Source organism: Fragaria vesca, linkage group LG6 (assembly GCF_000184155.1).
Source record: "Fragaria vesca subsp. vesca linkage group LG6, FraVesHawaii_1.0, whole genome shotgun sequence".
Taxonomy (NCBI): Eukaryota; Viridiplantae; Streptophyta; class Magnoliopsida; order Rosales; family Rosaceae; genus Fragaria; species Fragaria vesca.
In genome coordinates, this window is record NC_020496.1 from 6117944 (window position 1) to 6131925 (window position 13982).

Below are 13982 nucleotides of genomic sequence, written 5' to 3' on the forward strand. Positions count from 1 at the left end.
CTAAGGTGTTAGATATGGGAACTAAACCCCAAAAAATTGTTTTGGGTGAATGTGGTTGAGACCCTAGTGTCATGAGTTCTCTGCCTATTTTCTTTGCTCGAGTTTGCTTACATATTGTTTCTGACTCTCATTTTATTCAGGTTCGGGATTTGGTACGATTATGTATGTTTGATTCTGGACTATGTTTTCAGTTCCTTGCTTGCTCAATGTTTAGCCATTTACTGGTATCTGCTGCCAAAGTTACTTGCTTCAACTGGTCAATATCTGTTGTCATGTTCTTGGGCTGTGATAATCGCTTATATTTATCACAACCCAAAAACATGACAACAGATTGTCGTTTACTAAATCATAAACTAGTCACATGAATTGTAGAAAGAGGTGTCATAGCTGACCCTACAACAGATATTGACTAGTTGTCATGTTTTTCTGTTTATAACCTGGATCTTTGGGGTTTTTTTATCCCACCGTGCAGCTTAAGAAAGAGATGTCAGAGCTGACCCTGCAACGAGACCTTGCTCAGTCTCAGGTTAAGGATCTGGTACAAGTGCTTGGAGATGATAAACTATCACCAGTATGTATTTCTAAACTGCAGATTCCAATTTACTTCAATATGTGTTGCATGTACTAAGTTTGTTTTTATATGAATTTAAGTGTATATGGGTCATTATTATCCCAAATTGCAAGTGCGAATTTCATGGGAAAACATTTAAATTCAACCCAAATTTTGTATCTTCTTATGTAATCTTGAAAGTACTCCTCCCTGAAATTTGCTGGAGATTGTAATGCATTTTCTATGATAGGATTGTATGAAATATATCAGGTTCTTGAGGTGTCTATAGCTTGTCGACTTGTCCTAGAGAAGCTAGAACTTCATGTCTATTACATAGATTTATGAAAATTTAAGTTCCCAAGCAACTGTAAATTTTTCCTATGACACTATAAATTATTTGAATATTCATTTCATGATGATGATATCTTCTTTGTGCAGTTTTTTCGATGTGATCTTTGTGCAGTTACATTATCCAAAAGCAAATGGACCTAAGCAAAGCTCACCAGCTGAGCTTGTAAATAATTGTCAATGCATTTGAAATGGACATCGATGTTGATGAGTTACTTGCTTCAAATGGAAAGAGCGTCAACTGATCATAGAATAGAGATAGTGACCCATTGTATTTGAAAAATACATTATTTTAGGAAGCATGCCAAAAAACAATGGTGTGAAATCGAAATTGTGGGTGAGTTAGTTTGGTCAATTTTTCCATACGTTAAACTCTCATATAGATGAGACCTAATTACACATGTTAAAACTTAGAGACGTTCAGCTCCCGACGATAGGGCTCCTCATAGGTAAGATTAAACGTAAAAAGAGTTTACCACTTTTATCGGGACCTAAATGTTACCTGAAATATATGATTTTTCAACCATAGCCATATTTCACTATTTCGATCACATCTTATTTCGTGAGATTTTAAATTTTGTTTCCTCTCTATAGTTGGTTCATAAAATTATACACTTGCATATAATCTACTAAATAAGTTATATCACATTAGTAGGCACGTAGTGATTCTAATGATTAAAATTCACAAAATAAAAATTCGTCCATCTGATATGATCGTTATAGTAAAACTCGGTTGTGGTATAAAATTCAACTGGATTCGGTAACGTCTGAGGCTCGATCGAAGCGGTCAACCTTAATCCATTGTCACTTATCACACGAAAGTGCTCTTACCTACCTTTTCATGACCTAGTTTGGTCGATTCTTCCACACGTTAAACTCTCACATAGATGAGACCTAACCACATGTTAAACTTTAGAGACGTTCAGCTCCCAACGATAGGGCTCCCCATAGAGATGATTAAATGTAAAAAGGGTTGACCGCTTTTATAGGGACCCAAACGTTACCCGAAATACATGATTTTTCAACCATAGCCGTATTTCCCTATTCCGATCACATCTTATTTCTCAAGATTTTTGAATTTTTTTTTTATTCTTTATAGTTGTGATTCTTTATTGGGACCCAAACGTTACCTGAAATACGTGATTTTTCAACCATAGCCGTATTTCACTATTCCGATCACATCTTATTTCACAAGATTTTTGAATTTTTTCTTATTCTTTATAGTTGGTTCAAAAAGTTGTACACTTGCATATAACCTACTAAACAAGTTATACCATATTAGTAGGCACGTAGTTTGAATGACTGAAATTCATAAAATGAAAATTTGACCGTCTGATATGATCGTTATAGTAAAACTTGGCTATGGTATAAAATTCTACTAGATTCGGCAACGTCCGGGGCTCGATCGAAGTGGTCAACCCTAATCCATCGTCACTTATCATACAGAAATGCTCTTACCTACCTCTTCGTGACCTAATTTTTGTCGATTCTTCCACACGTTAAACTCTCACATATATGAGATCTAACCACATATGTTAAAACTTAGAGACGTTCAGCTCCCGACGATGAGATGTAACTACCCATGTAAAAATTTCTGAACGTTTACCTCCCGAGGATAGGACTCCCCATAGAGAAGCATAAACGTATATAATGTTGACCGCTTTTATCGAGTTCCAAACGTTACTGGAAATGTGTGATTTTTCAATCTTAGTCGTGTTAGATTTTTGAAAATATTGCTTCCTTTAATTATGTACATTTACTTATAACCTACCAAACAAGAGAACTTTGTACCACATTGATATTTAACTTTGGTATTACATCCTACGGTTAGATGTTCCATAAACCTATCCAATTCCATGGCTGAAATTGTAGATATAGTGTTTTACCATAGCAGGCTGAAAAGTATGATTAATGATTATCGCAAGGATTTGAAAACTGTTAGTGCAGGAGATGCATACAGAAGTATCAGACTTACATTCCACACAAATTATACATACACTTGATAGATTTGATAAACATTCATATTACTGATAAAATCTTGCATACAGTTCTAGTACATCAATTGTTAACTTTCCAACTATTAACAAAATGTAAAGAGAAAGATCCATAGCACCAAAAGTTTTGTAGTGTGAATCTCAAAAAGCCACCAAACAAGGAGTTGGCGAATATGGATCATATCCTAATCCACATCCAATTTGTCATTCTTTTAGAGCATGCTAGAGTTAACCTTGTAAAATCTGCATAAAGCCAACAAAAAAATTCATCCATTATCAGCAAAACCCTTTCCATTCTTAATCTAAACATCCATCAATGAATCTGAACAATAGCTACCAATAGTATTATCATCCGTGTAGGCTGGGTAAGTAACTCCTCCTCTGACATGGCTCTTGTAATCCCTAATTCCAAAACAAGAATGAAACATACCTCACCTCCAGTCAATTCTGCAAGCATCTTGCTAACCATAGTTCTTAGCTCCGCATCAGTCATCTTACTCCGAGCATAACCAAAAATAGTGAAGTGCTGCAACAAAAATCACACATTCATTATCAAACCAATTGATCCAAACCTCAAAATCCCAAACGAGAGAAAGAAAAACAATTTCACACACCTTAGGGACGCGACCCTCATAATAAAGCACGAAAAGAGCGGGAATATCTTCTTCTTAGTAAGGTCCCCAGATGCTCCAACCACAGTAATACTCACAATGGACTCAGTTTCTTCAAAACTAAACCCACTCGAGCCTTACCTTCATTTACAGACCCAGACATAGCTGAAAGCAACTCAACTTTCAATTCCTTGAAAGCAGTTTCATTCTCCACAGGCTTCACTGCTGGAGCCATCACTGCTCACAACACAGTACAATCAAAAGCCACAAACTTTCCAAGTCCAAATTGAACAAAAACTACTTTGTTTTACTAAAATCCCAAATGTTCTAAACACATCAAACTGACCAATGACCAAAGCTTTAACGAAACAAAGACTAAAACTTTACATTCAACTCAACACAGACTGTATAATCAACACAAACCCAGAAAAAACATCACTTTGAACTTGCGACAAGTATATGATCACAGATGACAGTTTACATAATTATTGAATGTAGTGAAGCAGCCACTAGGCTCCTGGCTGTATTAGCAATGCATACAAGGCTCAAACAGATAAACAGTCCGTACAACTATGAGGTAACCTTAGCTCCAAAATCTGAACAGCATGCTGCTATTTTCTTATCATCAGTAGTCACAACCGGTACAGAAAAAAAGAAGTAATTGGCCGATCATTTTGACTATGGAAATGTATTAAAGAAAACATGTACATGCTTTCAGCTTGACTGTTGTACTGTACATACCAAGTTGATCCAGCTTGTTTGCAAGTTTTGCTCTTTTCCTATGTGCTCTAGAATCACAACAAAGTAGTTAAGCATATCATGGTAGCATCTTTTCCGCTAAAGTATCATGGCACACAGTACATACAAAACACTAGCAAACACAACCAAGAGCAAAGAAACATAGCTTAATCATGGATCACATCAACAAATCTAGACATTCTACAAAGACCCAGGAGAACATAATGTTCTACCTCCCATATGAACTCACTCACCATTCACATATTTTGCTTAATAGAGCCCAAATGAACCAACAGCTCCATTATGATCACCTAATTATAATATCACAATCCTCTAGTCTCTGATTATCAACACTTAAACCTCCACGACATATTCCCTTAGCTTCACATTGTCAAAATGTCAAACTTCACACTAAGCTAAAGATTGATAAACCCATGTATCCAAAAAAAAAAAAAAGCTGATAGACCCAATTTCCAGTTGGTCCCCACCACCCAATTCAACCACCTCTGAATCCTTCGTCAATTATTCTAACAAATAATCTGAGCAATCAAAGTTGAAGAAGAAAGACTGTAAGCACCTGGATCATGGGCTTTCAGAGAATCGGAACCAGAGGTTTTCCCGGAAATATTTAAGAAGCGACACGAGCCGGTATGATTCTGACCACCCGGCACAGAAACCTCGCCGATCGCCGCCTTCTTACCACCGCGTACCCCAGCCGTTTCGGCAATCATCCAAGACCGACTGCTACTCTCTGACCCAGATGACCCCTCATGAGAAACCGTGGATTTGATTTCGGGTCTTAACCCATTCAAGCTTCTTCAACACACCTCTCCACTGTTTCATTAATGAAGTTACCCACCTCCATATCGTGGATCGCGGAGGGAAGAGTTACCGAAAGGCGAAAGTCACGCACATCACGCGCTAACGGAGACGACGGGGCCAGACGGAGAAGTAATTTGCACATGCCAATCACTGATTGACACGTACTCCAGACAGCCAAGTACACCAAGTACTGCATACATTCCAGAACTCACCCTCACATATGCCATTGTCATCCCTTCCAAAACGTCCAATCCAGTCCATGCCAAACGTTCTTTTCTTTCGAAGAAAATGATCGATCCAGTACTACACTCGCCGTCCCTTTTCCAGCTCTTGTCTATGAGTTTTCAGTCAGATGTTCTGGATTAGAATTGATCGCTGATGTGGGCATATAATGATCCATGCATGCAAATTATTATGCAATCAATATTCCATTGAAAATAATAATAATAAGAAGAAGAAATATATGGAGAGATGGTGATGGGACGCGCACGGGAAAATTACATAAGAGTGATTCCGGAATGATATCTCTCACCATGCATGCCAGGAGATTCTGAATGTCCACCCTTTCTACGTACAGAATACTGTTCTCATTCTTGTTTGTTTCTCCCTTTTCTTCTCCCACTTTTGTCTCTGTCTTTTTATTTTCTTTCTTCTTCGTGTTAGGAAGCAAAAATTGGAATTGACAGCATGCATATTGATTGATACATTGATCATATAGCTCACACCAAACTGGTCTCAACGCTCCATATATATTGTCATAACGACTTAAATAGCTAGTTGAAGTCCATCAACTTAAATAGCTAGTTGAAGTGACTAGCTAGGAGCTAAAAGTACCATTACGTTATTACTTTAAAAGTGTACCACATGCTGTTCTAATTAAAAGCACTAGCGACTTGATACTTCTAATGTCTTGCACTCGATCTAAAGAAAGTAAACAGTTTCATGCATGAGGGTTGCTTTACGTTGAAAATAGCAATGTCTAATAATAAGAAAGAATCGCTATCAAATCAGTAATAAAAAAAAAGAAAATTTTATAATATGTTAATGTATATGATGCATCAATTTTGTCCTAAAGTTGTAAAATAAATCCTTAAAATAGTATTATTAGTTTTTGAAGTTGTAATATAAGTTCTTAAAGTTGTAAAAAAATTTAGTTACAACATTAATTAATCGTCATGGGCACGAAACTTTATTTGGTCTGGTAATATAGGGACTCGGAAAATCGTCACTATTCCTTGGGCTCAGGTTTGTGCCCCGAAACTGGAAGGAGGGCTTGGTATTCATGATCTTTCATCTCTTAGTTTAGCTGTTGTCCTAAAGTTTGCTTGGGATTCTTTTTCTTTTCATTCTCAATGGGGAGATTATGTACGGTTAAGGTATCCTATTTTATCTGTCTGCAAGCTGGGCTATCGTAAATCCTTAATTTGGCCAAGTATTCGGTCTGTTGCTTCTGGTTTTAGATAAAATTGTCGATGGTTAATTGGGGATGGTAAATCTATGTGTTTTTAGAATGATAAATGGCTTCAAACTCCTATTTTGGAGACTTTGGGAATCTCAAATTGGTCATATTTCAGCAATCTTCATGTGACAGATTTTATTTCTCATCATTCATGGCAGCTTCCTCCCTTCTCTGTTAGTGTGGTAGCTTGCTTCTCTTCCAAGACGTACTTTTTCTCCTCCATGGAACTTAAGAGTTTGTTGGTGCAATTGTCTTTCTATAATCCGCCAAATGAACTTTCGTTACAGTCTTATTTTTAGAGAAGGAAATATGGCAGCTGATAAGATGACAAACTTGGGGTTGTCAAATGCATCATTTACTTGGTATGATAATCCTCCTACTGAGCTTCATGGGTTCTTGCAGGCAGATTATTTGGGTTTTCTAAATTATAGGTTTTCATAGTGGGAGAATTGCCTGGTTTTTATGAGCAGAATAAACAATGTCATTTGGAATGTTGTTTTGGTTTGTTATTGGAATTGTTTTGTCCTAGTCCCCCGTTCCTCTCCTCATCTAATTTTTTTATTATAAATAAAATAGAATTAAATTCAGTTGAACCTACTGTGGTTTAGAGGTGAATTCATGTTAGTCCTTAAACTTTTAATTTAATCAGATTACCCCCCGAAGTTTTATTTTTCTGTCTGCCGTCTCATTCCGTCTCATTGAGACGTTAAATCCAACTAAAGAAGGCTAATATGGTCTTTTAACACAAGTTGGCTCCAAAATTCGAAAATTTCAAATATTTTTCAAACTACACAGCATGTTTGAAAAATTTGGAGCATGCCCCGAACATAAGTTTGGAGCATAAATATGTTTCAAGAACAAATCTGCTTGGACAAAAGCATAGTCTTCATTCATAAAATTAAGCAAATGAGTCTTTAACATGAACATAATAATACGCATATTACCTTACATCCATAAATCGAAACCAAAGGATCCAAAACAAAAGCAAGGTTGCAAATAAGTTCTAGCTCTAATCATCTTGACAAAAAATTAGACCTAGCAACCAAAGCTATGATAGCTAGAGGTTGCACAAAAAGCTTGCAACATAAACATAGGTCTGATAATGTCAATACACGCATGCTAATAAGACATACAGTTTTCTATTTCCCCCTTCCCCTAGCATTTTCTCTGATTCTGTTGGATGACCTACTCGGAGCTGCTTGCTTCGACGATGATGGAATTGTCTTTGGTGGAGCTGGAGCAGAACTTGTTGAAGCCTTTGCAGGTCTAGCCTTCGCAAGAGCAACAACACTTGTTGAAGCCCTTGCAGGTCTAGCTTGTGATCCTCTAGCAGTTGCTTCCTTCTTTGCATCTCTCTTTTCCTACAATAACATGCAACAACACAGCATAATTCTAAACTTTAAGAAATTCCAAACACATGCCAACATGCACACCGAAAACATAATTAGCAATAAGAACAAACATCTATCTTTACCTTCAGATTTTGTGCCCTTAGCTCAACTTTCTTCCACTTCTCATTCTTGGTTAATGGTCCACTCCTCTTAGTATTGGTCTGCATACACATAAAATCAGAACCCTAATAGATTTGAATATCTCAACTCTAATTTCATTGTAGAAAGTCTAATTTGTGATCATGAACAATTATAATGTAAAGAACTTAGGATCCAAGAACTTAATACAAGTCCAACAAAAGAAAAACGTAGTTTAAAGGTGATACCTGGGTTACTGATGTTGATGCATCTAGCTTCCTCTTCCTATTCTAGTTTGAGGTCTTTTCTTTGGGTGGTAAGTTCGATGACAAGTTTTTCGATTGTGACCAACTACACCACAATGACCACACTTTAGAGATCTTTGATTCCGACGAAGATTTATACCACCAGTTTCATCCCGCTCAGCTGCATTCTTGGTCCTCTTTTTCTTTGGCCTTCTGGGCTACCTTGTGTACTGTGGGGGTAGGATTGGGGGTTCATCAATTCTTGACCACAATTCCATACATTAACAGGTTTGATGGTATTGTTATAAATAGCCATGTAAGTGTTCTTCATATAACAACCATCCACATAGTCCTCAAGGGCATGTCTCATAAAGTTTGCAGCAGAAATTGCATGCTTACATGGGATACCAGTTAAATCCCATCTCCTGCATGCACAAGTTTGTGCTTGAAGGTTCACCACGTACTTGTCACCATGTGAACCTACAACTTCAATTTGTGGTCCACCTGAACCAGTAGGAATGCAATTAGTTGCAGCTTTGACTTTATTTTTCTCTAATATCTCCCTAGGTTTGGGGCAGATTCTATCCTCAATCTTGAGCATTTTATCTTTTCTAACTTGGATCCTCCTCATCAGCTTTACTCTAATTTCTTCAAAGCAGGTCACTATAGACTTTGATCTACATGGTACAATGAAAGCATTGAAGCTCTCACACAAGTTGTTCAAGAGGATGTCACACTTCAAGTTAGTTCGAAAATGTGCCCTTGACCAGTGCTTTGGAGGCCTTTCCGGACATGCAAATAAAGTCATTGTTAGTTAACTCTAAAAACACATGAATATAGCACAATTTAACACCACTTGGAACCAAATTTACTTGTGAGCCAATCATAGGCGATAGGATCTAGTGTATTCATTATATTCATTTCCTTGAGGAAGTAGTTCTCTGTGGTTGCCTTTGCACATGCCCAAAGTTGGTCTTTCATCACCTTCCCAGGAAATAAGTTGTTAAAATTTGTCCACAAGTGTCTAACGCAAAATCGATAATCTGCAAGAGGCAACATTTCAGCACAAGCAAGTATCAACCCCTTTTGTTTATCACTTATGAATGTCCATCCATCTCCTTCATCTTTTATGATCAAATCTTTGGCTAGGAGGTCTAGAAACCACAACCAACTGTCCTTACTCTCCATCTCTACCATTGCGTAGGCCACCACCCACGTTGAGTTGTTTGCATCTAAACCCACAGATGTTAATAGCTGCCCACCATAAACACTCTTCAAATGACAACCATCTAGGCCAAGTATGGGCCTACATCCAATTATGAATCCCATCTTAAGAGCACCTAAACATACATACATTCTCTTGAAAACAGGTAATCTATCTCCATGAGGGAAGTCACACTTGATATCAACGGTAGTGTTTGGATCAGCTCTTACAAGCTCAGCTCCGTAGTTCCTGAGTCTTGCATATTGCTCTCTGATTGAAGCTTCTAGAAGCTCCAATGCCGCCTTCTTAGTACGGTATGCCTGCTGGTAAGACACTTTTGCCTTCACTTCCCTCTGCATTTGTTGTCGGAGTGCTTCTGCAAAACAAAAATGGTTGAACTCATTCAATGGATGCAGCAAAAAAAAACAAAAAACAAAAAAAACAAAAAACAAAGAGAACATAAAAAGATTAAGTTAACAGCATAACATTGTACCTGTGTCCCAGCCTGGGTTTAACTTAATCTGCTCACTAAACTTCTCTATTAGGTATGGTACCCTAACACTACTGTTTACATTCACTCTTGCACATGTGTGTTTCCCGTTGTATCTCTTGATTTGCAACGTGCTTTCATGCTGCATCTTAGAGGCATATAGCTCAAATGGGCAATTTTGAGCTTTGCAGATCACATCAACTCGCCAGCTGTCAGTTTTGTAAAAAGAAGGTTGAATTGCCCTCTCTCTAACAGCAGCTCTTAAAATCTTTGCAGTTGCAAACTTCATACCATTACAGAATCGGGGATTAAGCATATCAGTCTTCGGGTTGAACTCAGGGTACCCATCTCCTTCTTCCTCTCCATCAGAATTGACTTCATACCTAATACATTCTTCATCAGAATCAATAGCTCCATAAAGCTGCTCATTGTCCTTAAAAAGCATATCTTTATCATGATCCATACTAGCACTTGACACATGGCCATCTAATCCACCCTTAGATCCTTAGCCACCTCCTCCAATCCACTTTCCTGTCTCATTAAACTCAGTCTCCATACCACCCAACCAGTCATCATCAACACCATAATCATTATAGTCATCCTTGTCAAACTCATGATCATAGTCTTCATCTTCGGAACTGTTCTCAAACCATAGGCCCTCTTCATAATCGTTTGGGAGTAAACTTCTTGATCTTGAGCTCCTTGGTTCATCATAGCCGGGCACATCCATAAGATTTTGTTGGTCATCAAACTCAGTAGCAGCAATAACTTCATCAACTTTGTTCTTTCCTTTGTCCTTTGGGTCATGCACTAGAGCTATACTTACTTGAGTGGGAACTACATCATGCCATTCTGGCTCCCTTATGACTATTCCAAATGTTTTCTTTGGCTGCTTCTTGGGGGTATTCTTCTTTGGTATGTCAGGTACATCATTGGTTACTACACTTGGTTGCCTCTTTGGAGAATCTGGTAGCGCTCCTCAATAACAACTGCATTAGACCCAGCCTGACTAAACGCAAACTCATGGAAGTCATCTTCCATAAACAGTTCATCATCATCATCACTTAACTCCACATATTCAGGATTAAGCTGCAAGTGGTCCAGGTATATGGTGACAAGCCTATCCTGTGGAACACAACGAACATTCTAACTGCATCCAAGTCAGTCTCAAGCTTCGTTAAACCATTGTCACCTATCTTATACCAATAGTTTAATCTCATCCTGCCATAGTTTTGGTTCAATCCTCTCACCATTGAGTCAACTTCAATCAATGACATCCTATCCTTGTCAACATAATCATAATAGTTTATCTTCCCACCTACATACTGGTTGTCCTTAATATAACCTCCATGATTCATTTGGACTGTAAAATAATTTGGTAGACCTGCATATCACAAAATCAAAGTCCAATCAAATGTAATGTTTAATGCATGAATAGCTAGTACGGAAGATCTTTTCTAGCAAAACAATAAACAAACAACTAGAACTCTTTAGATGGTTGTTTACTCAAAACACAAAATAATGCACGATCTCTACAACCATATTTAAATCTCTAAACTTAATACCCAACAACTTTCTTCAATATCTTCAATACTTTATTCATCATCATAAACACAAACAGACAAGAAATCAATAAATTATGAAAACGCAGCCCCTATTTCAGTTCATAAACACGAGTCTAAGCCATTATGTACGGCTGAAATCTCCAATTGGTCCTCTAGCGAGAGGAGAAACCCTAATCCTAGAAACCAAAACCTCAATTAGAAATCATAATCTCTAAAACAGAACCTCCAATCGAAACTTTATACCCATATAAAATCCCCAAAACTCACTGTAATTTGGAAGCTCTTCTCCTGCGTCTTCCTCTCGCAGTATCCAATCATCGTCCTCCATCGAGGTATCTCAGTTCTGGGTTTGAGTGTCTTAGTTCAGTGCTTGGGTTCAAGGTTTTGGTGTTTTGGTTAGAAGATGGGTTTTGAATAAAAGGTGGCCGGTGGGTTCTAGGTAGAGGGTGGGTTTTTAGTCGTTTAGATCTGAACTGGGGAACTGTGCAAAACTTTTAGGGTTAACCGGGATAACCGAGAGGGAAACAAAGAATAAAACAGGAGGGAAAACGACCAGCAAGGTTAAGCTGGTAATTTAGCTTCTCAACCCCACACATGTCATCAAATTTCAAACAGTATGTTCGGATTTAACGTCTCAATGAGACGGAATGAGACGACAGACAAAAAATAAAACTTTAGGGGGTAATCTGATAAAATTGAAAATTTAGGGACTAACATGGTTTCACCTCTAAACCATAAGGGAGTAAACTGAATTTAATTCAATAAAAAATCTGAAAAGGGATGGGCGGTGGGTTCCCGGTTGTAGCGATCTCATTCGGGGTAGAGTGGGTGTCTTGCCACCTAACAGACTGATACAAAGAAACTGATATCGCCTAATTCTTGTCAGTAAATTTCAAAAAAAANAAAAAAAAAAAACAATGGTACTAACCAAACTGGACTCCATATTTAACTAGTCATACTTAATCCGAACAAACAAACATGCACCTAATGTATTGTATAAATAAGTACCTTGCTCCGTGAAAGCACCAAATTGAATGGGCTAGAATACCCCAACCGGTTCGCTGTGACTTACGAGTTAAGAACCCTTTTTCGTTTTGATGTTCATCATCTGTATTCATCGGTCTTCGGTAAGAGGCTGTGTTTGTTGGTTTACAGGATATTAAACTCGCTTCTCCTTCATTGTAAGAGCTCTTGTACTTGCAAAATTTTCCATACTCGGCTTGGTGCCAAGCTTAGACCATCTGATTGATGCTTAAGTCATTAATCATCTTAGAGCAGTAGGCTAAGAGAAGAAGACTCGAGTTACGTACCTGAGAGGGAGACGTAGTGGTTCCTCATGTAGGAGACGCAATCAGGTTGTTTTGGGGTCTACGGTCACGAAGCTCATGAGGTCGTTACTTGTTCTTTAAGTAAGGAGGTAAACTTTGATTCACCTTTCTTACTTAGGTCACCTTTCTTATGAGGATATATATTGGTCCCCCCTTCGGCACTACTTTGGTTATGTAATGTGATGAATACTCATATGTGGGAATCATGTCGTACTTGGTGATATGTTTTGGGATACTAGTCTACTGGTTGATGGGAATCGCTTGGTGTGTATCCCCTGCTCTTTACATATGTCATTCGGCCTTTCTGTCGTGGACTTCCAATGATCTCACTTGGCCTAACCTTATTTGAGAGATACCTTGCACCCTTTTCTAGTATTGGGCCAACTAAAATTGGGCCAGGGTTGGACTTAGTCAGGCTGGGTTAGATGAAATTGGGCTGACAGCTGTTGATTCTGTTTTTGGGCCGAGAATTGCTGGGCCTGGTAATAGGCCAAACTCTGCTGGGTTTCTTTCTCAAAACTCTTTTGAGATTTTGGGTATTCGTAAATTTCGTGAAGATGATCGCGAAGTAAGCGGGAAACGTCAATGCATGGATGTTGGGAGTTTTTAAAATGGTTTGGTGAAGGTCCCCGAGCTTACAGTGGAGAAGGTGCCGAAGAAGAAGGGTCGGCCCCGTGGCCACCAGGACAAACCTAAACCGTTATCTCTCGTGGAGGGTGTGGGTAAACCCCAGGAGGAGGAGCGGGCCGTCATTTAGTGGTACGTGGTACTTCTCTCACCTTGTCATGTTCGTTGATTGAAGCTCGTGTCTGTACTGAGTCATTGCGGCGTACACCAATGGTGGTCTTAGACGATAAGATATTTGGTACAAGAGTTCTATGATGTAATAAGATTATGGAAGCTAGCTTTTATCCTTTTTGTTTTCCTCACTTTCAATAAGGATCAATTGTACTCGGCAGCTTTGACTATTTAGATTAGTTTTCCTTCTTGTCTAGTGAAAGATACGATTGCATTAGGCAGTTGTTGGTAGATTAGGTTGTCTGTTTTTTGAAGCCTTTGAGCCTCACAATGTATTATGGGGTACTCATTCCCTATCTTGACAGAATGACGTTGTTGAATATTATTGGACCTTGACTCATTTTCCTCAAAAACAAAATAT

General features: G+C 38.3%; 1 protein-coding gene and 2 non-coding genes across 6 annotated transcripts in view; 1 reads left to right on the top strand and 2 right to left on the bottom strand.

The window, feature by feature from the left end:
• LOC101290966 overlaps positions 1–1429 on the top strand; it is a 3594-nt gene extending 2165 nt beyond the window's left edge. For all 3 annotated transcript variants that reach the window (XR_184868.1, XR_184869.1, XR_184870.1), the window contains 2 exons: positions 473–571; positions 989–1429. This is a non-coding gene — a transcript (uncharacterized LOC101290966). The remainder of the gene's footprint in view (positions 1–472; positions 572–988) is intronic.
• Positions 1430–2782: 1353 nt separating this feature from the next.
• On the bottom strand, positions 2783–5064 carry LOC101291542. 2 transcript variants are annotated; one of them, XR_184871.1, is made up of 4 exons: positions 4819–5064; positions 3507–3740; positions 3328–3418; positions 2877–3135 (listed from the first exon to the last, which is right to left on the bottom strand). It is a non-coding gene; the product is annotated as an uncharacterized LOC101291542 (transcript). The 2 variants fall into 2 exon arrangements; XR_184872.1 differs by lacking the exon at positions 4819–5064 and having other exon boundaries at positions 2783–3135; positions 3323–3418; positions 3507–4318.
• A 4018-nt stretch (positions 5065–9082) lies between these two features.
• Positions 9083–10393, bottom strand: LOC101314589. Its single transcript, XM_004305009.1, has 2 exons — positions 9934–10393; positions 9083–9816 (listed from the first exon to the last, which is right to left on the bottom strand). Exons 1-2 carry the CDS (start codon positions 10391–10393, stop codon positions 9083–9085), a joined length of 1194 nt encoding a protein of 397 aa, XP_004305057.1.
• Between the last annotated feature and the right edge of the window lie 3589 nt (positions 10394–13982).

Excerpts from the sequence above, each read along its gene's own strand:
- LOC101314589 (XM_004305009.1), bottom strand. The coding sequence starts at position 10,393 with ATGGATCATGATAAAGATATGCTTTTTAAGGACAATGAGCAGCTTTAT. Across the intron at positions 9,817-9,933 it reads AAACCCAGGCTGGGACACAG|AAGCACTCCGACAACAAATG; the intron begins GTACAATGTTAT and ends TTTGTTTTGCAG.